We start from the raw sequence: 24,045 nt of genomic DNA, 5'->3' as shown, positions 1-24,045 counted from the left end.
GTCATCTTTATGCAGCTAAACCGGGGGCGGCCGACGTGCTATGTATCAGATGGTAGGAAAGAATTCTCCTTCGGTCTTTGACCTTGAGGAGTCCTGTGGCAGGTGAAGACAGAAAAACTGGATGGCTCTGAAGGCTCAGTTCTATCTTTTTATAGAGACTTAGCAAGAGTCCAGCCCAGTAGGTCTGAGTTAGCAGAAAAGAAGAACAAGGTATCTGGCTCTTCCCAGCAGTGGTGGCTAAGCTGGCCCCTTTTCTGGTCAGAAAGCTCTCCCTCAGTGATACGGGAACCGATCCTTTTGGAGCATTAGGGTCCACTCCTTAGATGGCTTGAGGAAGGAGGCCATACCTCGGTGAGTCTTCCGCTTGAGCAACTCCCCCCAGTCTTACTTCACAGGTGTACCTCATGGCACCATGGATATGTGCCTGCTCCCCTTGACTCACCAAGCTGAATTCGCTCACCAAAGAGAAATCCTGGCAACGCAACCACTCTAACCTTAATTATTTATAAACACGGGCTGGACAAAAGTCAGAATCAATGTCAAGTGGCATTCAAAATGTAGGCATGACAACAAAATGGCACTGGGTTCTGGGGTCCAACAAGTGACAACAGGAATGGCCCAAACGTATCTGCCTGGAGTTCATCTCTACATATCACTTAATTTCTGGAAATCACTTTCTCCTGGATTGGGCTGTCGTGAAAATACCAAGGCATGTGACAAGGACAGTGGTTGCCTGGATGGCTTTCTCAAAAGTACGAAGTAACAAAGTGAACGAGCAAGTCTGAAAACACAAAGTTGCTGTTTTAAGTATTTTCAGTCCTGCATGGCCAAGATAATTGCCTTCTACCCATTCCACCTGTTACATATTAAGAAAACAGGCTCTTAGGATAGAGACCATAAATCTTCGGGACAAGATAAAGAATATGCTGATTTCCACATTTTCATAATGTCTGCCTAGGGAAATTTTCTCAAATTAATGAACATGTTCATGGGCAATACATTAAATAAGACCACCCTGGCGGATTCTTAAAAATGAACCTATAAATCAAAAGGAAAGTGAATTCCACAGAAGCACAATTCAGAATGTGAACATTAGAAGACTTGGCTTTTGCTCTCATACCTGGGCTCTCCTGAGTCATTCTCCTCCTCTTCTTCCTCACTTCCGCTGTACTCATACTCTGTCTCATCTAAAGAAAGATCCCAGTGTGTTAGTGCACAAGAAGATGCTATGACTCAGTAAAACCCAACCCCATCTCTTATATACAAATAAATTGATGCCCAAAGAGTCATAGTTAACAGAGAATTGGAAGAGCCTACAGGCTTGTGGTTTACTAGTTCCCATCAGTATATGAAATTAACCACATTCAGGACTGTCTCAGCTGACTCTAGATATCTGTCCCCAGTGCCTAATGTTCACATGAAAAAGAAGATAAGGAATTAAAATAATCCTTTTCCATTTTTTTGTTTATTTATTTTCAATTAAAAAATAATTTGTGTTAATTCCCATTGTAAAGCCACCCATATCAAACCCAGTGGCTCATTTGTAACTTATTGATGATACTGACCTTTTTTTTTTTTGAGACAGAGTTTCGCTCTTGTTACCCAGGCTGGAGTGCAATGGCACGATCTTGGCTCACTGCAACCTCTGCCTCCTGGGTTCAGGCAATTCTCCTGCCTCAGCCTCCTGAGCAGCTGGGATTACAGGCACATGCCACCGTGCCCAGCTAATTTTTTGTATTTTTAGTACAGATGGGGTTTCACCCTGTTGACTAGGATGGTCTTGATCTCTTGACCTTGTGATCCACCCGCCTCGGCCCCCCAAAGTGCTGGGATTACAGGCTTGAGCCACCGTGCCCAGCGATACTGACCATTTTTAAAGTAGGATTTTACTATGACTTACATGGACTCACAAACTGTCTTTAGATTATCTTGATAAATGCAACAAAGAAACTTTTGACAATATGTACTTAAAATATATAGTTAAAATGTGTTTTGATTGACCACTAGGGACAATCATTTAATTCAGCAAAATGTGAAGCAGTTTACATAGAGCATGAATAAGATTGAGGCTTTGCTTTGGAAGAGATCAAACCTAATGTGTGAGATGAGTAAATATCAGAGCCTCCATGATAGTGAAGAATATTTGGTGGGCAGCTCTCATGCCAGTCACTATTGCTAGATATTTTACTCTGTTCTCTCATTTTTCATAATAACTCTCCAAAATAGTGTCTGTTTTTCAAGTGAGAATACTGAATTACAAGAAGTTAAGTAATATAACCAATGTTATCTCATTATTAAAAGGTCAATCTGGGATTTGGATTTAGAATTCAATCCAGAACTTTTCCAACCTAAGAACCAGTGCTCTTTCCAATATATCACATGCTAAATAGCAGTATATATAAGGAGCAATGATATATCGGAGAATGGAGCAGCTAGTGCCACTGGTCATAATGGAGGAAGGGACAGTGAAGTCTTTGAAGAAAAAATGAACTGGTCCTTGGAAGGTGAGTGGCTCTTGTTCAGGCAGTTAGCAGCTGGCATTGATGGGAAAAGGACATTCTAAGCAACATATCCACATGAGTAAGGCTGGCAGTATTACAGTGCATAATATGTTCAGGACACAATGAACATATTATGGTTAGGTGCCTGGGTGTGAGAAAACCTGATGGAGGGAGAAAGGCTGGCAGTGCCAAAGTGGCTCAGTGATTCTTATATATGCCATGCTGAGAACTTTTCTATGGGCTATGAGGAGCCCTTGGAGGAGCTTTTAAGCAAGGGAAGATGTTGCATTACTGCTATCTCTTCATAGCTGTAGGTTAATAATTACAACCTTGAAGGTACTTGCACATCCCTAAAAAGGAACTGAAACTGCAATTTAGTTATGTTACCACCAGGAGGCAGTAGTCACACAGTGTGAATGCTCGGATTTGATAAATATGCCTTGCCTTTCACACTATTTAGCTGTTAAAAGAGATACTGAAAGTCAAAAGTTGGATGAGTTCAAGTGTATTTTAGATATGTATGAAGCTTTCAGACTACTTATTTAAAAAATATTAGTTTACCAAAATATCAAAAACCTGCATAAAGTGTTTTAATGCTCCACCCTAAAAATGTAATATTCCAAACTTTTCCAAAATGAATAAACAGATTTCAAAGTAAAAATGTGAAAATTTTATCTAATAAAGGAAATTAAAGTAAGGGAAAGCAGCACACGATTTTTCCAATTATTTCTACTCTCTAGGGTAAAACCTTCATTTGTCAGGCTCCTCAATTTAATATTTAATACTTCACCAAAATTTGGTTTTGACTGCTTTTACACAACTGGGTTAAATTGGCATGTGTCAACCTATCTTAGGGGGAAAAAAATGCCAGGTTAAAAAAACCATAAAGCAACGCAAAGTAGAATTGCTTTGATTATATCAAAAGTTGATGCTAGAACAGCTAAGAAGTGATAAGTAATATTAGAGCAAACTTAGTCATTTGATTAAATTGAGCAAATGGAATGAGATCTCATTTGATCAAACACCCTTCCTTGGGAGCAGAAAACAAGGAGACTAGAACTGTGATTCTGGTGGCCCTAAGCCTAAACATGATTAGATTCCGTAAATTACCACATAATTCTTGAATACACCTATTGCCAAGAATCTTACTTTTCCACTCTACAGAGAACAAACACGTTAAAAGTGATCTATCTTCATGGCGTGGTGAGTTCTGAGTCACATTCCAAAGTTTGTGCCCTTCAAAATGTGGAAACAACCTGAGGCACAGGTGTCACCCACTCTTATTTATGCCCCAGAAGGAGATGGGTCATGAGTTCTCACACAGGACTCTGAGTAAGTAATGAAAACGTATGGGTCAATAAGTAACTACCTAAATAAGAAGAACTTATATTTACTGACTACATCTACGTCCTGGATATTAGGTCAAGCATTTTAAATGCATTATCTCATTTAATCTTTGCAAGAATTCCTGGCAATAGATATTATTAGTATACTCTCAATCTCATTTTAAAGATGAGAAAACTGGAATGGTGTTCACATAACTGACAAGGGGCAGAGCTAGAATATGAACCTAGAATATGAGTCTGAAAACAGAGTCCGAGCACTTCAACTATGCTGTATATTCACAGTATCACAAAATGTCCTTTTTAGAGAAGTTGGCTTTTAAGGGTTGCATGTGTGACACGCTGCCCTAAAATATTCCCTTAAAAATTCTGACTTCATGGAGTAGCCCAAGACCACCGTGGACAAGGACCAGTTGGAAAATCAGGCCTGGAACTTTCAGAGTTTGGCCTATGTATTTCTCTTCATACCTAGTTCCTCCATCTTGAACGAGCCTCCCAGCTCCTTGGGGTCTAACTGACATCTTATTAACTGCAGATGAGTCACCTTCTTGGCTTAGCTTTATAACCTCCCACTCTTGAGTCTAACCTGATCATACAGCCCCTCAACTCCCTGATGCCAGCTGCAGAAGAATTCTTCCCTGGGGCCAGGTTTGGTGGCCCACACCTGTAATCCCAGCACTTTGTGAGACTGAGGCAGGTGGATTTCTTAAGTTCAGGAGTTCAAGACCAGCCTGCGCAACAAAGTGAGACCTTGTCTTTACTAAAAATTTAAAGAATAATAATTAGCTAGGCATGGTGGTGTACACCTGTAGTCCCAGCTACTTGGGAGGCTAAGATGGGAAGATCACTTGAGCCTGGGAGATAGAGACTGCCGGGAGCTATGATAACTCCACTGTACTCCAGCCCAAGCAACAAAGAGAGAAGAGAGCCTGTCTCAAAAAAACAAAAACAAATAAAGGTGCTGGGTTGGTGGCTCGTGCCTATAATCCCAGCACTTTGAGATGCTGAGGTGGAGGATCCCTGGAGCCCAGGAATTTGAGATCAGCCTGGGCAACAAAGTGAGACTGAAGAAAGAAAAGAAAGAAAGAAAGAAAAGAAAAGAAAGAAAGAAAGAAAGAAAGAAAGAAAGAAAGAAAGAAGAAAGAAGGAAGGAAGGAAGGAAGGAAGGAAGGAAGGAAGGAAGGAAGGAAGGAAGGAAGGAAGGAAGGAAAGAAGGAAGGAAAGAAAGAAAGAAAGAAAGAAAGAAGGTGGTGGTGGGGGGGCAGTAGGGGGGAAGGGAGAGAGAGAGAGAGGGATATCTTCCTGGAATCTTCCCTGAGATTTTCTCCTCCTGCCTTAGCCCTCTGCTGATCTTACCTCTCCAATCTAGTTTTGACTTTCATACTGCTCACTAGCCCCACCCCTCATCCCCAGCTTGTGTTATGGGTATTAACTACAGAGGCAAAGAAGAAAGGAAACAAATAACAGAAGGGCAACCTCTGTTCTGTGCTGTCTGCTACCCTCCACTGCTGCCTCTGAACTCCAGATGGGAGAGAAACGGAGAGGAGCGAAGCAAGAACAAGCACATCGCCATGCTCCTCCCCTCCCCTCCTCAGTCTGGGGTCTTCCTCTCCACTCACTGCACTGTTGACGCTCAGCTTTCCAGCCTCACACTGCCTGTGACTGTCATCCTCCCTGCCGCTACCCGCTCCTGCCTTCTACCCACAAAGTACTTACTGCTGTCCTCTCCATTTCTCCCTTCCCATACTCTTAACTTCCCCCGCCTCAGCTAACCACTGAACCTGCTCCAGACCGTGCAAGTTTTTACCTTGCTCAGGGTGCAGTCAACATGCTAGTCAATCTCCAAGAACAAATTTGTCTCCCTTTAGAAAGGTACTGTTTCCTCAAAGATACACTCTGTGCCAGAGAGGCACAGGGCAGGGGAGCGCTGGTGAGAGACACCATGCCTATGATTATGGCAGCAAGCCCACACTGTAGTAGAAATCAATGGTGGACTTTAGCTGTGATTCACGAGTTATTAATTGGAAAGCAAAGTTCAAAGAGATTCTGAAATTACTGGTTATGAAATTCGCCTAATTTGAGTTCACTTCACCTTATAAGAATCTCACTCATTTCTACAAAGCACTCCCCTCACCCATCCAACCTCAGTTTCTCTTTTCTTCGGCTTGCATTTTCTGTCTCATTTGGTGGCTCACTTCGACGTTCCCTAATACATAGTATTAGCATAGCATTTCTATGCTAGTTGAAAATATAAGCTTCCATTCAAAAAAGGAGAGCACGGCCTGAGACCCCAAGTTTGGACTAAACGTTTTTTCAATGATGCAGTGAAGAGCCAGTGACATATAAGAGCTAGAGACACAGAGATGTGTTTTTGCATATATAAAATAAGGAAGGGTGTTAAATGACCCTTGGCTTAAAATCTGATATTCTGTACAGCAAGCCTTGCGACCTAATGATCTTTTATATCACTGCAACTATAAAAAAAAAATTTCTGGGCCGGGCTCGGTGGCTCACGCCTGTAATCCCAGCACTTTGGGAGGCCGAGGCGGGTGGATCACGAGGTCAAGAGATCGAGACCATCCTGGTCAACATAGTGAAACCCCGTCTCTACTAAAAACACAAAAAATTATCTGGGTGTGGTGGCACGTGCCTGTAATCCCAGCTACTTGGGAGGCTGGGGCAGGAGAATTGCCTGAACCCAGGAGGCGGAGGTTGCGGTGAGCCGAGATCGCGCCATTGCACTCCAGCCTGGGTAACAAGAGCGAAACTCTGTCTCAAAAAAAAAAAATTATTTCTGACTTCTAAATAATGGAATTAGAAATGAGCCTCAAAGCACATAAACTTAAATGTTGAAGAATGTCAGTAAGGAAAAATGTCAAGTAGACGAATTTTTTTCTTTAGGTTATCTGTCTTCTATAGAGTTTTAGTCTTCTAAACATGAATATCAATTTGAATTAAGAAAATCTCTTGTCATGTTAAAGCACTTCATAGCATCACTCAACAGGAGTTTGTTCAGTGCCTGGCAGAGGTAATGTTTCTTGCAGGTCTGTTTTTCTCATGAAAGATTCAACTTTAGCAGCCTCACTCCACTGATACTCAGAGGCTGTGATCTCAGAGACAGCCCCTCACACTAAATAATAATGCAGGCCCATTTGAAATCCTCATAGTCACCTCCAAATATGTTAAGAGCCCATGATTCACTCCATCTTTTGTTTTTGTTGCTGAAATATAAACGTGCATCTAACCTTTTTCTCCTCGCTTCTTCTTTGTTCTATCAATGTGGTCCTTGAGTTGAATGCGGACCTGTCGCTCATTCGGTTGGTCTCGTATAAACGGATGCTTCATCAGCTGTTCTGTTGCTGGTCGCTGGCTGTGATTCTTCACCAAGCAGCTCTCAATAAATGACTGGAATTTTTTTGACCTGCCAAACAAAAGAAATGAATCTACAGATGAAATGCCGATCCAAAGAAAAGCAAATGTGTAATTTCTGAAATGCTGGGATTTGTTTTTTTAAAGTTCCAGTTGGCTGGCATAAGGATCATCCACTAATCACAAAACAGCACTATAGCTAATAATCCACTAATCACCACATAGCACTAGAGCAGGCACAATGGGTTCAAAGGCACCATCGCCATCAATGTGCAGCTGAGGTAACAGTTATACACATGAAGGCATTTTCGCACAATTTATATATAACATTACGCAGCAGACCAAAAGAAAGCAGGGAAGAAAAAGGCCCCGATGGGAATCACATCCAGAAAGGGTATTGGAGTCAGGGAACCAGAGCTGGGCCTTAAAGAATTAGGAGAAAATCACTCTGGGGAAAGGATAGTTCAGATGGAGGAAATCAGTGAAAAACTAATACTAGGATAAGAACAATATATGTTGCGGGGACACTGAGATGATGACATGAGCCCCTTAAATGAGGCAGAAAATGCAAGCTGGAGAAAAGTAAAACCAAGGTTGGATGGGTAACAGAGAGCACATTTTGTAGAAGTAAGCGAGACTCTTAAATGATGATGTGAACTTTGATTTGTAACCAGGAGTATCAGAATCACTTTTGAACTCTGCTTTCCAATGGATAAGAACAGGCTCTATGTGTACCTTTGTTGTTAACTCAAGGACATAGACATTTAACTTTAAAGAATTAAGTTCACACCCAGAGGCAAATTTATCTCCATCTAGAAAGGTAATATTTCCTCAAAGATAAACCCTATGCCAGAGACCTGGCCGGGAGAGCTGGCGAGAGAGTACATACCTACAATTACAGCAGTAAGTCCACAAAGTTGCAGAAATGAATGGTGGACTTCAGCCATCATTCATGAATTGAGCACGCATGTTCCTGCTGAAAGTTCCAAGACATTGCTCAGAGTCATAAATAGTTAAGCTCAGGACTCTAGAGCATGCTGTTCCAAGGCACTCCAGGAGACCCTGGTGAAACACTCACCCTTCCCATCCGGCCCAGAACAGGAATGATCTGTTTTGTGCTCTCTGTTGCCCTCCTGTGGTGGACAGGGGAGATACAGGACAGAATCCCAGGAGCGAGCCTTTGCCCAGTGGGCACTGCATACAGACTCTTCAGGCCTGAGAGGTGCTTCACCGCACACAATGGGGAGCGTGTTCTTCAACACTCAAACATGACAGGGCACTTTTGTATGCATCGGTCTCTTTTCTGTTTGTTTGTTTGTTTGAGACGGAGTCTTGCTTCATCACCCAGGCTGGAGTGCAGTGGTTCTCTGCTCACTGCCTCCCGGGTTCAAGCAATTCTCCTGCCTTAGCCTCCCGACTACCTGGGACTACAGTTGCCTCCAACCATGTCCAGCTAGACACAGGGTTTCTCCATGTTCATCAGGCTGGTCTCGAACTCCTCACCTCAGGTGATCCCCCACCCTCGGCCTCCCAAAGTGCTGGGATTACAGGAGTGAGCCACTGTTCCTAGCTTGTATGCACCACTCTCTATTGCTACCCAGGTCAAAGCAGCTTCACTTTATTCCATGTTTTTAAAGTACTAATCACTGGGTGGGTTTTCCTCTCTAAATTTCTAAGCTACATTCAAGCTTTTGGAATATTTTACATAGAAGTAAAGGTAGCCTACTGCGCTTGGGGTCGCCCCAGGAGGAATCAGGGTTGGCTACACTGTGGACTAGAAAGAGTGACAGCCGGACACTCTATGCACCTCCTTGTTAAGTGCTTCTGTGCATATCCTTGCTTCTTCACGCTGAAAATCCTCAGCAGCGTCAGAGGTGCCTGAGCCATCTTTGCATCATCAACACACTACCTGATCTGCATGTTTGGTGCATGAGTGAATGCGTGATGAAGGTTCTGGGCAAGAGCTGCAATACGGCCACCTTCAAGTCTCCACTTTTGAGGGACAGAAAGGGAAGTTTGGAGAGCAGATATTCTTGTCTTTCTCAGATCAATCAAATACATTTATGGAAGCATAAGTATGATCTCATCCAAGAAGAAACCTTGCCAGAAAAAGGTAATGAAATAAAGGGCACTCCTAAGGAATGAACTGAAGAGAATGAGGTTAACCTGCATGAAGATGTAAAAAAAACTCCATACGGTACTTTTCCAGGTAGACAAATCAGTATTAAAAAGATGAAAACAAAAATTAAGACAGAAAGGTATGAAATATTTACAAGGAACATAAATGGCAGTTCTCTTTTTCTTGCTGGAAACTAAAAGAAAGTGCTTGTTTTGTGTGTGTGTGTGTGTGTGTGTGTGTGTGTGTGTGTGTGTGTGTGTGTCTCACTCTGTCACCCAGGCTGGGGTGCAACGGTGCTATCTCAGCTGACTGCAACCTCTGTCTCCAAGGTTCAAGTGATTCTCCTGCCTCTTCACCTCCCAAGTAGCTGGGACTACAGATGCGCACCACCACACCTGGCTAATATTTGTATTTTTAGTAGAGATAAAATTTTGCCATGTTGGCCAGACTGGTCTCGAACTCCTGACCTCAGGTGATTCACCTGCCTAGGCCTCCCAAAGTGCTGGGATTACAGGCATGAGCCACCGTGCCCACCAAAGTGCTTGTTTTTTATGAAATGCTCAACTAACTGTTAGAGGGTGATAAATAAATCACATTCAATTTAAAAGTGAGGTCGAGATTTAATAGACTGTACATTCTATTCCCTGATACTGACTTCTAAAAAAAAACAATAATAAATGAAATCTCCAGATTTCCAGAATCAAATAGTGTTCAAGTTTAATGAAATTAGTTATTAAACAGAGTCGTTTTTCCCAGTACGCCTTGCTGGGAGAAAAACCTCAGAGATATTCAAGAGAATAATTTTGGGCCTACATGTGCAGCATAAATGTACTTTAAACTCATTAGAACACTCAGCAAACAGGGAGGTAATGTTCAATACAGGTGAAGTGTTTTCACATGGGCTTACATGTGCAGAACTACAAAGCTGGTAATGTATTTCATATCGTTTTCAGATGATACACTTTGAAGAGAAAATAATGCTTACTTAAAATGAGTCTTCAAAGAAGGATTCATAGTCTCTTAAGTTAGCACGACCAAAGAATCAATATGCTTAACTACACACTTATTTAAGAGTGAAAACACTTCACCTATATTGAATATCACCTCACTGTTTGCCGAGTGTGCTAATGAGTTTAAAGTACATCTATATAACTTTATTACTTGAATCTCTCCTGATGGTAATTTAGTTCTGTTTCTTATAAAATAGAAACACCTAAGGTTAGTAATACTAATTTCCCAAGAGTTGGCATGGAGAAATAAATGGTAATGATTGGTGCCTGCGGTCTGAGAAGACCAGCTCTACTGTCAGAGTCACTAAACACTTTATCTTCCCAGATTTAACCTGTTCACGTGTTAGATTGTGTTGGGGGAATTAAAAATGCTGTAAAGATTGTCACATCAGCCACTATAACCAGTTGGGCTAAGGTTTTCGGTAATCATCATTTGACCTCAGAATTTGCATCGTCCCTGCCCTATTTCCCAAAGCTACCCTCTTCTTCCACTTTGAGTTGCATCACTTACTAACTTGGACAAATTATTTAACTTCTCTGTGCCTCAGTTTACCTGGCTGCCAATGGGGACATTATTGGTACTTATCTCAAAAAAAATGTTATGATAAGTGAATTAATTCATGTAAAATATTGAGAACAGTGCCTGGTATCATAAATGCCGTATGTGTGTTTGCTATTAAGATGATGATGACTATGATGACATTGCCCTGAGCAACCTCTGAGCATCACTGGGTTTATGGAACACAGTATCCACCTTTAGGACTGAGGAGCAGAAATCCCCACTTCTGGCCAGGTGCGGTAGTTCACACCTACAATCCCAGTGCTTTGTGAGACCAAGATGGATGGATTGCTTGAGGCCAGGAGGTCAAGACCAGCCTGGGCAATATAGCAATACCTTCTCTCTATAAATAATAGAACAAATTAGTTGGACATGGTGGCATGCACCTGTAGTCCTAGCTACTGGAGAGGCTGAGGTGGGAGGATCATTTGGGCCCAGGAGTTTTGGACTGCAGTGAGCTATGATTGCACCACCGTACACTAGCCTGGGTGACAGAATGAGACTCTGTCTCTAAAAATCAGAAATCACCATTTCTGTTGAACTGAGTAAACCTAGAGCTTTTTTAAGGGAATTATTTCATGTACAGATTAAATATGTTAGCGGGAAGAGTCAACTGGGCTGTTATCTTCAAGGAGGGTGCACAAAAAAAGTTAATTTTTAAAGTCTGTGTAATCGTTTTTAGCTGGATTTTAATAAAGTCCAAAGTTCAGTCACATTACTACCAGCAAATTACGTCTATTTGAAGGGTTTTCTGACATTTGCTCTGTATTATTATTTTATTTAGAAACACACACACACACACACAAGCTTCGTCCTATCTCAAAACAAAAGTCTGACAACACACCAAGATTCAGAATTGGTGCCTCATAAAATAACGGGGTGATTTAAACCTTGGAGCAAAAGCAAGAGGCTGGGTCCAGGCTGGCTTTCCCAGTGGGAGGAGCCTAGGACTCATGCAAAAATGCCCCTTAGCCTCACTGGCCCTCCACATCCTCATCTGGAGCATGAGCAGCTTGGACCAGTGGAGCTTGTATAGATAAGCAGTTATGGTTTTTCTAATGATCTCAGCTGAGTGCTGCTTTTCCTCTGTGGGCTTTTCAAATGTAAAAGGCACTTGAAAAGTATGAGTCACCATTTTGTACTTGATGCAACCATTTGTATCCTTCTCCAGAAGGCCCTTAAGGGAAACAATGGCACTGAGTATATTTATGAGGGCAGGTGAGTGTGGTTGAGCAGGGTGGCAGGAGAAGGGAGGAGAAAATCTTTTGAAGGAGATGGTTTACCCCTGCGAGTGGAATCCACCCACACACAAGAGACAGGAGGAGAAAATGGGAATCCCGGTCTCACTATTCACTTGCTGGTGCTGACACAGGGGTACAGGGTGAGAGTATCTTTGGTTTCCTCTGATTCAACTAAGGGTACAATCCTCCCAGACAACTTACTATTAAATGCCTGAACATTCGATGGTGCCCTAACTTCATAATCCCTCAGCACAAAGGGTCCTCCTCATCACACTAATAGGGAAGGAAGAACGGGGCTCCTGTGAGTGGTGGTGGTCTCTTTTTCCTTCATGATGACAGTGGAAAGAGCAGCGCCACTGCCTTTACTTCTCAAATCTTGAAGGCACAAGTTTAAAAAGAATTCACACTAAGAGACCAGTTTATGCCTTGCTTGTTGTAGACTCAGTCATGTGGAAAGTGACGCTCCGTTGAATGTTTGCCACGGAAGGAGTTCAGGGCCCTGCCTCTGCAGTGGCGCCCTCTTTGGTCATGTGCTGATAGATACACTGAGAATAATACTGTTAACCTGATAACTCGTTTAGGTAGAGAAGAGCTGGAAATAAAAGAACATTTTGGAGTTTAGCCTCTTGATTGGGGAAGGGAGTCTTTTCCTTTAAAAAAAAATAAACGAAATGTTTAATTCCCTCCCATACACTAGAGTCTATTAAAGTCAACACTAACTTACTTCAAATTACTTTTGACCTGCTCTTTCAAGATAAAATACTTTGAAATGTTTAAACATGTTCCCTTAAAAACTGGTGGAATTGTATTGCAGAGAAATGGGAGCCATGCCTGTAGTCAAGTATCACGTGCCTGGGGGCTGCACCACCCCCTCTGCAAAGGCTGGGATGGAAACGGAAATAGCACATTCTCAGGGCTTTCGATTCCCCAGTCACCCTTTCCGTGTCTAACATACGGGGCAGTTCCCAGAGCTTTCCTACCCAGCTTTCCTTACGCATCAAGGGAAAGGTGTGCAAGGTGGCAGGAGGAGATGAAATCGGCCTGGACTTCTCACTGTTTCCCAGCTTCTCAAGCTCCCTCTGGCATTATTAAAATTCGTTCTTGTCAAAGGTCTGAAGCAGAAAAATCAGCCTGCATTGTCCTAAAAGTTTGTATTTCTTAAACAAAGTCAGCACGCAGTTGATCTTTTTGGATCTCTATCAGCGAAAACCAACACTGTAGGGAAAGGAGTGTGAAATCTCTTCACGCACTTTTCTGTGGGGTCGGGCAGGTCACAAAAAGGGGTGGTGCCGATCACGGTTAAGATGAAAACCGGAGATGTGTCCTAACCAACTGACACCAGCCTCTGAGTTGGGGAGAGGTGGTGGCTGGAGCAGAAGGGCAACCCCTTGTCCTAAATGGGAGCAGGAGCTACTTAGCAGGCAGTTCACTGCATCTCTGCAAGGAAAAGGCCAGAAATCTACATGTACTGCTCAACTGACAGATTTTCAGGTGTTGCCAATTAATACACATATTTTTAAAACGGGTGTATGACCACACTGTGACAGCCAAATAAAATACGTCTGTGGAGGGCCGGTTTGTCCTTTTCTATGGAAAAGCTCAGAATACGTGTCCAGCAGCAGTAAAGAGAGAGGACGATAGGAGAGGGCAGGGAACAGGGTAAGTAAAGCCTGCTGTACACAGCACACTAGCTCAGATGTCAAGCAGGAACCTAGCAGAGGGCTTTGTAGTGTCACTGTCACTTCCAGGAAAGAGAACAGAGCCAGCCCCTCTCCCCGGGAGTCTGATCCAGGGAGAAGAGGAAGCAGGGTGTTGGGGTGCTTTGCTGATCACATGATGTGTGACACCCAATGGGAGGGCTGTTGCTGGGGAGAGAATGGTTGTCTTGTACCACAGTGACCTTCTGCAGAGGAAGGAGGAGCAGGGAACGCTCTGCCTCCTTGTTACCAATAGCAACTCTCACTCCCCTCGCAGGGCCCGGCAGTTCTGAGGCTGCCATCCCTTTTCTGGCTGTTTCCCTCCCTCTTTCTGTGCAGCATGCCATTGCACCAGGGCGGCTGTCATTAGTAGATGACTGGTAGTAATTAAGGCTGCCCCCTGTATGTGGGTAGGTGGGTGGGTGGGTGGGAAACATGAGGGCCCAATGAAGCGCCTGATCATGAAGGGCTATGGAAGGGGGCAGAAGGATCCTGTCCCTTCAGGGTCTCACTGCCCAGAACTTATCTCTAGAAAAATGATAGGTGGTCACAAGTGGTGCAGGAATTGTCCTCAGTGCAAGAGTGATCAGAGATTCAAGAATGCATCAGGGAGAACACACCACTTCCATAGGAAGGAAGGAGGAAGCAGTGAATTTCGGTTCTGGAATGGTAAGATAAAAAGATCCAGACTATAGAATTATCTCAAAAAAGTCAAATGTCCAACATCTGGCTTAACCTGTAGAACTGTTTCCCAAATGTCAGTCACAGCTGATCAACGTAATTTTTGCCATACCTCACACCGCCCATACTAGTATTCATGTAGTAGTTTTCTTTAAAGTAAGTCACCATTTTATGTAAGTTTATTAATAGGAAAAGTTATAGCGCTGCCCCAAAGAAGAAGCCAGTATCACCTGCCACATGTGAAGACAGTAGTAACAACAAAAAACAGCAAATGCTCATACACGTGCCAGAGCAGTAATCTCAGACATTACCCGGTAGGCATATAAACTTAGGGAATTACTGTTGTAAGAAACAGAAGAGAAATCAGCCAATCTAACAGGCGGCCTCTAAATTATCACCCTCTCTGATGATCTGTTCGGTGCTGCCAGGAAAGACAGGACTTGGGGTTAAAATCAAAGAGCTTTCATGTTATTACTTGGGCTTCACTTATGCATTTTGGCTAATACTTTCTTACCTTGAAGGTGGGAGAATAAAGACTTGCTGCACAAATAGTAGCTACTCAATATGTACTATAAGATGAATGACAGTTCACCAAGTCATAAGATGTATTAGTCTCATTCTATTAGCAGGACCTAGAGATTAGAGCTAATCCAAAATCGAATCACAAGCAAACCTCACCCTCAGATCTGCAAAACACTGAAGACCAGACTCACCACTTCTTAGACTTCAGCCGGGGCGCTGGGTTCCGGGGGATGAGGAAGAGGGCTCTCATAGGGTGCATGTCACAGAGTGCTGCAAGAGACCAAAACAAGGGCCAGATACAGTTAGGAGGCCAAAGCCAGGCCAAGCCTGTCGTGGCTGTGCAGGTAATGCTGCCTGATGTCCCACTGAGTTTACACACGACCACTGAGTACAAAGTCAGAACGTCCAAATGCTTCCATGTGATGAGCATTTGAAGGATTCGATGTCCATTTAACGGGAGTCTCGTCAAATACAACACAGTTTATATAGCTACTGCCAACATCTCCAGTGAATCCACGTCTACTTCATGCTGAAGGAAACTATGTTAAGGGATCAACAACCAGCCCTCCTTGCTGTGAATGACCGCCTGGCATTTCAAGTAAATAACATCAGGTGACAACTACAATGGAGAGGGTAAGCTATTTACAATTAGTAAAAGCCAAAGCGGTAAATAAAAGACATTTGATTATCCAGGCTATTTCTTTTGCTTGACAGCTCATCCAAATGCAACTTTATCTACAGATTTTTGGAGTCCAAAACACCAGAGCCCGATTTTCTCTGCTTCCAGATATCCTGAATGGTTTTCAAGGTTTTGTAAAGGGTTTTGTTTCATTTTGTTTTTAAATTCACTGGCCCCAGGAAGCCCAGAGGATTAAGTCACACAGAGTCTGGCAGAAAAACAAAATTATAAAAAGATCTCTTCTTGTAAACATGACATTATCGTTTATAGTGAAAGCGCTCATATGTTCTTATTTTAATAAAAACATTTTATTAGTTTACTTTTCAAACATCTGGGAGAATTTCTACGTTGTAGCTAGAATAAGAATATGTGCTTCTGGAAAGCCAAAGGATTCTGTGGGCAGAAGTTTATTTTTAGCCCTGTCTACCACTCATCAAGAATGGTAATATGGTTTAAGACTGCAATATATTATTTTTCTGATTCACACACGCCTAGTAGCATTGTGAACGAGGTCAGTTTTGTCAGCCAGCACTCCAAGTCAATCATGCTACAGATGAGTTCTACCAATTCTAGACTGAAAGGTAAGAGAACGATGACAACCTGAAGGTAAAAGTCATAAGTATAACGACCTGTCGTGCAGATAAAGCTCCTATTTTTGTCCTGGTCCTCTGAGATGCAGACACCAGGGATATCACTGTGGAAATTACTATGTGAATGGAAATGGGAAGGAGACAGGCAGAACGGGAAGTCATCAGATTGCTATCCAAGTCTGACCCTCAGTGAAGGAGAGAGGGAGAAAAGGCAGGTGGATGGATCCCAAACTGTCCTGCGGGTCCTGCAGAGTCATAGGGGATTACTTGGGTGAAAGTTGCCTATAAAGGAATCTTGTATCTCCAGGAAAGGGCCTGCCTTAGTATCCCCACTGTGCTAGGTCACTGGTGGGGAGTGACCCTTGAAAGGTGTGGCCTGGTGCCATTGCAGCAGCTGGGGCTGACAACCAGTTACACTTCCTATATGGAAATCGTGAGGCACAGTCTCCTGACAGAGACTCTCTGCTGGGTCCAATACTCCAAATCTCAAGGAAATGAGATTCTCAAGACTGCTGGAGCCCTGGCCACTCTGCCCCAAGTAGAAAAGAAATCTAAAATTCTAAACATCAGTATTCTAAGAGGAGTGATAGAAATTGAGTGCAGTCTTTGTATAACCTGTGCACTGAAAATTAATTTTGAATTGTCATACATTGGAGTTTATAGTTTTGTGAGTTGGTCACAGTTTTATGTCAGATGAGGAGTCAAAGGACAGACAATGTACACAATCTGTAAAACATACAAGACTCTCCAAAGTATGCTTTCTTTTTCTTCCTTTTTTCTAATAAAAACAGGATTCTCCCACTGCTCTGAAATGAATGGATTCCTGGTTGGTTTAGGATGACTCTGCTTTCTAAATATGCCAGCTTGAATCCATGCAGGGCTAGGTGTAGTGGAAGTAAAGCAACTGCAGCTCCTGGCAAGGAAACTTCAGTACCTGCAGAGCAGACCAGCAACAGATTTCACCCCAGAGGAAGGTACTTACGGGGAGCACCTTCTGCCATTTCGATGGCGGTGATTCCCAAAGACCACAAGTCGCTCTGAAAAAGAAGAGGCAGACACACACATAAATTCAGTCAACAAAGGAAAACTTGGTTAAACCCGGTAATTACTTCAGAACTGCTGGTGGGAAAGGGATTCAGTTGTCTGTTTACAAACCGGTGTCTTCCACTAACCTTCGAAGCAGAAACAATCTTACTCACTTTTCTCTGATAATACCATTCACGGAGTTTGGCACATGGCAGCTCATCAATAAATGTATAAAAAAAATGAATATAAAAATGTTTAATTCACTACTGAAATTTATCTATAGATTGATGCATATGAAACTGCTGCCATCCGACTGTTTATCACACCATCACTGAGCTGTAATTGTCATATAAGAAACTACACATAAAGTGCACCAGTTGATAACGTATGACATAGGGACACCCCTGTGAGCCCATCACTACAATCAAGACAGTAATCATATCCATCATCCCCCAAACATCTCATTTGCCTTCTTCCTTTCCTGCCTGAACCCATCCCTACTCTTCTGCCCCCAGGCAACCAGTGATCTGCTTTGTATCACTATGAATTATTTTGTATCTTCCAAAGTTTTATGTAAGTGAAATAATATATGTGGTCTATTGTATTTGCTCTCTTTCACGTAGAATAATGTTTCTGAAGTCCATTTGTGTGGTAGCACATATCAGTACTTCACTCCTCATTGCTGTGTAGTATTCCATTCTGTGGACATCTCACTGTTTTCGCATTTGGACTGTTTCCCATCTGGGCTATTACAGATACAGCTTCTGCAAACATTGGTGTACAAATCTGAGGCTGTATGCTTTTATTTCTTTTAGGTAAAGACCTGGGAGTGGAATGACTGGATGATATGGTCAGTGTTATTTATATCCAGTTGCTTTTAACCAATGAAAACAGCAATTTCATATGGTTTTACCTAACAAGATGAGGACAGGGAGACTTTCTGATGATGATATTCACTGACATCTCTCTAGTGCTTAGATCAGAGTTGGGCATAGTAGGAGGTACTCAATATATTTGTTGAATAGATAAACTGTCTATTTGTAAGTAGACTAGTATGTAAAATAGAGACAGTATACATTTATATTATTCCTTATGCTCAGACTGACTTTTATTCTCAGAACAGAATTTTCTAGGCCAATGCCTCCACTTCTACCTCTCCATCTCTAACAATATTCTCCTCCCAAACTCTGTGTCTGTGGCTTAGCAGTCTCTAAATATTGCATGGGAGAGGGCAAATCAAGAGATAGGGAAAAACTTGGTTAGAAAACACCAAAGAGAGGCTGGCTGCCTCAGTTTTACAGCAGATTGGTAAGAAAATCTAATACCAAACTTGGTTCAATGGCCCACATCCTAATTTAGATATCTCATTTTAAATAATTCATGCATTTTGTACATTTTTCAAACTTCTCTCAGAATAGAGTGATAGAAGTTAAGTTTCCTCACTATTGCCATCAAAAAAGTGTCAAGGCCACGTGAAAAAGAGATGTCACTGGAAGAGAGCTTCATAAAATTCATAACATTCATGTTGAGTCAATCCCTAGAACTAAGTTTCTCAATATCCTGTGAGTGACACTCAGGGCTGTTCAGTAATTGGGCAGAGGACCATAAAATGTGGAAGGGGTGTTCTAGGGGGTCTAGGCTCTTGCCTAAAGTGCAGTCTACCTGCGAACAGGTGGCTGGAGCACATGGGTAACCTCACACTAGGAGCAAGGCGGATTCTTCAAATGTTACCAGTTCTCAGTTCAACTGGGAAAAGCAATGCACTTTCACAACACCAACATCTTAAAACTCCAAGGAACTCTCTGCACACAACACAACTCACAAAGGCAACCCTTGTCCCTTCTCTTTGTTATGTTTTAAGATGTACACAAAGATTTTCATTAAACACAATCTGCACCCCATATTTCTCTAGCCTAGCAAGTGACTGAGTTTCCCGGAGGCTCTTGGTCTCACTTAGTGAGATTATTTCCAGAGGCGATGGGGAAGGCTCAGCCCATCTATTACAAGTTGGCTCAGGAGCAATAACTGGTAAGGATGAAAACATGATTCTATTGCACCTGGGGTTTTATGGTTGATAGACAAAGATCATCATTTGGGAACATGACAGAAACACTGAGTCATTCACTGTTCAGGAGACTTTAAACAGAAAACACAGCAAGAATAGTCTGGAAATGGTAGGTTGGCTCTTTCGATAAGACTCTAGTATCTCCAGGCCTTGGTACTTCTACGCCCATATACCCCAAATCCCTAAGAATTGAGTGTTTCTATAGTGTGAAATAAGGCACGAGTAAGAAGGTGGCAGTAACTACAACAGAAGGTTCAAATTTAAATAGCTTTTAAGTCCAGGAAGCTTTGAGCTAGGTTGAAAACCAATATATGTGAAAGAAAATGATGGTTCTGGGGTAAGAAGAGCTCAAGGCCAGGCCTCAGGTGGTGGAGAAGGAAAATGCTCAGAAGGCCCAGACACATTTCTACCTTTGGATCTTGACTCAAGCTGTTCCCTCTGCCTGCAGCACCTCACCAGTGATGTGCTGGCTGATTTCCCTCCCCAAAGCCTGCTCAACCCCTGTGTTCTCAGTGAGGACCACTGGGACCTTCCCCCAGCACTGCTTGTTCCCATTCCCCTTCCCCATATTTGTCCCTCACAAAACTAACTCCTAACATATGACATGTTCATTCATCACTAATTTACCATGTTTTGTGTTCATTGTTCATGCCCTTTACCTCCAACACACATACAGAAGAGCATAAGGGCCACAGGGCAAGGATCTTTGTTCTGTTGTCTGATATATCCAAAGTACCTAGAACAGTCCCTGGTACAGAGTAGGCCCTTAAAAAATATTTATTGAATGAATGAACAAATGAAAGATACATGAGAGAAAGTAGCAAAACCTAAGGTTCTAGGGTTGGTAGACTCTTCATAGATATCTAGCCCAGCCTTTCATTTCACAAATGAGGGAAAGTGACTAACCCAAGACCAGAGAGCAACTTAGCAGCTGATTTTAAACCAAGCTAAGTCTTCTGCCTCCTAGGCCAGTTCTCTTTTAACTATCATCATAATGCAAGGACTTGAGCATTTACCATTTTTTCCCCTTATCATTTGTTTAATTCATAAAATAATTACTTCAGATTCCTACTTCGTCCACATGACTGAAGGTGCTAGTAATTCAATAAAGGTGCCGAGATTCAGTGAGTACTCCAGTTTCATACTATAAAACTGGCCTCAATTTTCCAATGGCAACATGAATGGCAGAAAGAAAGAAATAGACAGGTATTGACTGACTGATTGATTGAGAGGAAGTTTCACTGTGTTGCCCAGACTGGTCTTGAACTCCGGGGCTCAAGCAATTCTCCCACCTTGGCCTCTCAAATGTTGGGATTATGGGCATGACCACACCAGGCTGACAAGAGGCCTTTAAACCAGGCAGATCTGGATTCGAATCGAGGTTTCTAACTCAGCTACACGCAGAGGGTTGCTCAGAGCTTGGCTTTTCAATTGCACAATGGAAATAACCGTGGCAGGCATGCATTGATCAGGTATGCTGCTAGCACAAAGTGTGGCACAGAGTGGGGCTTAAGATGATTGATTTCCTTCCCCTCCACTGTCAAGTGACACTACCTTTGCTTGCCCGACTTAGTCTTCTATGATTTCCCTCCGTTTCGTTGTGGCAGAAATTATTTATTGGCTAACCCAATGGTCATTTTCAACCCTCATTTTTTCTTGCGGCTTCCATTTCAGAGTATAGCAAAGCCGCACTTGCCTCTGCTGACTCCCTTAAAGCTAAGGATGGCAGTTAGGGATGTGACATAGTTCTCACCAATGAGACATAAGCAAACATCTTCTGGGAGTTTCTGCTTTTCCTCAAATAAGGGACAAATATACCCGGTGCCTTGCTAACTTTTTCCCACTTGAACAAAGAGCTATAGTACCCATCTTGCAACCATGCGTCAACAAGCCAACAAATTAATGACGCCAAGACAGAAAGCTAGGAGTGGTTTCTGAAGACACCAATGAGCCATCACATCAGACTGGACTGCCCGCCTCTAGATTTCTGGTGGCATAAGGAACATACAGACATATACAGCAATAAATTGAAGAAACATATTTTGGCAGAAGGAAAATGCAGAGGTCTCCTTTGTTAGGTAATCCCGGATTTATCCCTCGGGAAGCAAGAAGGTTTAGGGAAAAGATATGTACTTTATTTGGTATGCATCATCTCAGGATCCCTCTTGGGCAGCCTTTCCCTAAGTCCCCAAACACCCCTTTCAAGCCAAGGGTCACATCACCGCAAATCCCTGTGCATACTCTGCTAAGTCACATGGCCTAGCAGAGTCTGCTGCTTCCTTAAGCCTTCATTTGATACCATTGTTAGGATCTTTTCTTTTTTTTTTTTCCTGGGGTTCTCTTGTTTTCTAAAAGGAACATTTATATTCCTGGCCATATACACCCAAAGCTGCTTGTAAGCTACACTTAAGTGCCCAGGCTAGAAAGCCATAAATGTCCTTGACAGGCCTTGTTTAAGCCTTTGGATACATTAGCGAGTCCCAAAGACACTTCAGAACTTAAATAAAGGAGAAAGTGCTCCAATTACGACTGGTAAGACAGATCACAGGAGACGAGAAAGAAAAGAGGGAAGAACAAGATGAGGAGAGTCAGGGAGAGATAAGCTTCGTTCATGGCCATGGTGTGACTCATTTTGGCAGGAGCCGGGGAATTCATTATTCCAGAGGTGCTATGCAGCCTAGCCTGTGTTGTGATTAATGGCCTAGCACTGTGTGCATTACAAACAGAAAAGAGACAAATTCTAGTGCCTTTGGGAAGTCAGAGGCAAGACAGAACTTCTGGCTGCTGGGAAGGGTGGAGTGAGGAACAGCTGATACACAAGCAACTTGAACAGAGCAAGAGAGCATTCCTTCTGGGGCTGGGCTGCTCAACACCATGAAGAAAAGCAATCCTGTTAGATGTCTGAACCAGCCACATAAGAGTGAGAGGCAGTGCGGCGCAAGACAAGAACCCCAGTGTGCACCGTGAGGTAGAAGCTATGCTTATGCTCTGCAGCAAGACCCACTCTGACACAACTAACAACTCTGAGCCCATTTTCTCAACTGCAACACGAAAAAAACACATACCTTGCAGGTTCGGTAAGAGAATTTAATAAGGAAAAATGTGCAAAGTGGCTAAGATACAATGCAGTACATGATGCATTTGGGTATTCAACAAATGTGGGTACAGATAGATCCTTAGGACCGGATATCACACAGTTCAACCAGAAAACTAGAATCAGGTAAGATGGCAGGGAGCTCTGGTACTCAGTGGTGCACAAAGAGGTCACAAGGACCATGCAGACATAAACAAGAAGCTTACAGGAAGCAAACAGGAAAATATGTGTCCTCCCTTCTCCTCCAGACCTGGCCTCCCGTTCTCTATTGCTCCCTGCTGACAGAGCCTGATAAGAGGTCAGATGGACAAACAGAAAGGAGGACAGCTGAGTCCTAGCCCCATTATCATAAAGCAGAGGGCAGCATGGCAGTCCAGAGTTGACAGACAATAGCTAAATAATGGGCACAGCCAGCATAGTGTATTCTATCAAGTTTCACAGAGCAGAAAATAGTCTTTTGTTGGGTAACTTACTTGTGGCTAGTTTATTCTCTTGAAATGTTCCAGGTGGGAAAAAGAAATTGACACATTGTATGTATGGTCACTAGGGATGACATCTTAATTGAGTGGTAAAAGTTTTAGAGAAGCAGATTCTGGCTCAATGCAAGCAGACAATTAGAGGTGTGTAACACAAATATGAGGTCGAAACGGTTGCCTTTTAAGGGTAAAAGATGGCCCCAAATAGCAATACTTCCATATGATAACATAAACACAAAACTATCATATATTGAGTACTTACCAAGTGGTGGGCACTGTATTAATCCCTTTATATAGATTCTCATTTTATTCTATTATAACTTCAGAATAAACAATTTATTATCCCCATTTTATACAGGTTTAGGAAAAGTTAAGTAACTCCCCCGAAGTAATTTGCAAGTAGGAGCCAAAGTCTAAACTGGTCCTATCTGACTCCAAAGGACTGACTCTTATTAATTATGTCATATATTTACATACTGTGATATCTAGACAGAATTCAGGTGGTGAGTTATGGTCACTGAAGTGGAGATAGTTATTAATAATTCCATTTCACACATAAACCACACTGACATCTTCAGCTCTTTGTCCATTTTTACTTGTTATGTGACCAAAGGAAAAATATTAGAATAGCTGACTTTCTTCCCCGGGGATCAGCATATTGCCTGGAGAAGGTACTGGCTGTGTTTGACTAAGGAATCCTTTATAGGTGGGTGTGAACAGGGAGCCACAGAAATATGTTGAATAGGGTTTCCAGTTTCCTGTGGGTGACACTATGTGATATCTGGGTCATCTTCCCTCTGACTGAATAGGGAGGACCTTTGTTTGAATCTCAGTAGACAGATGCCAGGACTTGTGTGAGAGTGTAAATGCATCATTCTGCAATCTGAATATTGTCCTCTCAGGTGACACCCTGCACGGAGGGAACTCTGCCACTAGTTAGGTTGCTCACTTTATTTCCAGCTGAACCTCTTACTTAGAAGAAGTATCTCCTCCCTGCCTGAATAATGCCAATTATCTGTGACACAGGGGAAAAGAGTACTTTCTCTACAGCGAGAGCACCATATTCATCCAAA

The 24,045-nt window shown here is 42.6% G+C and overlaps 1 protein-coding gene across 12 annotated transcripts in view; it reads right to left on the bottom strand.

Moving 5' to 3' along the window:
- TNIK (TRAF2 and NCK interacting kinase) overlaps positions 1 to 24,045 on the bottom strand; it is a 416,471-nt gene that overhangs the window by 97,205 nt on the left and 295,221 nt on the right. For all 12 annotated transcript variants that reach the window (XR_013528405.1, XM_035278926.3, XM_035278927.3 and 9 more), the window contains exons 8-11: positions 17,294 to 17,348; positions 15,234 to 15,312; positions 7,090 to 7,265; positions 1,121 to 1,187 (exon numbers count right to left, since the gene is read on the bottom strand). Coding sequence is in view for 11 of the 12 variants with exons in the window: in XM_035278926.3 (XP_035134817.1) it covers positions 1,121 to 1,187; positions 7,090 to 7,265; positions 15,234 to 15,312; positions 17,294 to 17,348 (377 nt within the window). In the remaining variant the exon portion in view is untranslated. The remainder of the gene's footprint in view (positions 1 to 1,120; positions 1,188 to 7,089; positions 7,266 to 15,233; positions 15,313 to 17,293; positions 17,349 to 24,045) is intronic.

The sequence above is a fragment of the Callithrix jacchus genome, chromosome 17 (genome assembly GCF_049354715.1).
Source record: "Callithrix jacchus isolate 240 chromosome 17, calJac240_pri, whole genome shotgun sequence".
NCBI classification, from domain to species: Eukaryota; Metazoa; Chordata; class Mammalia; order Primates; family Cebidae; genus Callithrix; species Callithrix jacchus.
Note: the sequence above shows the minus strand (reverse complement) of the source record. Positions and strands in the feature narration are given on the sequence as shown.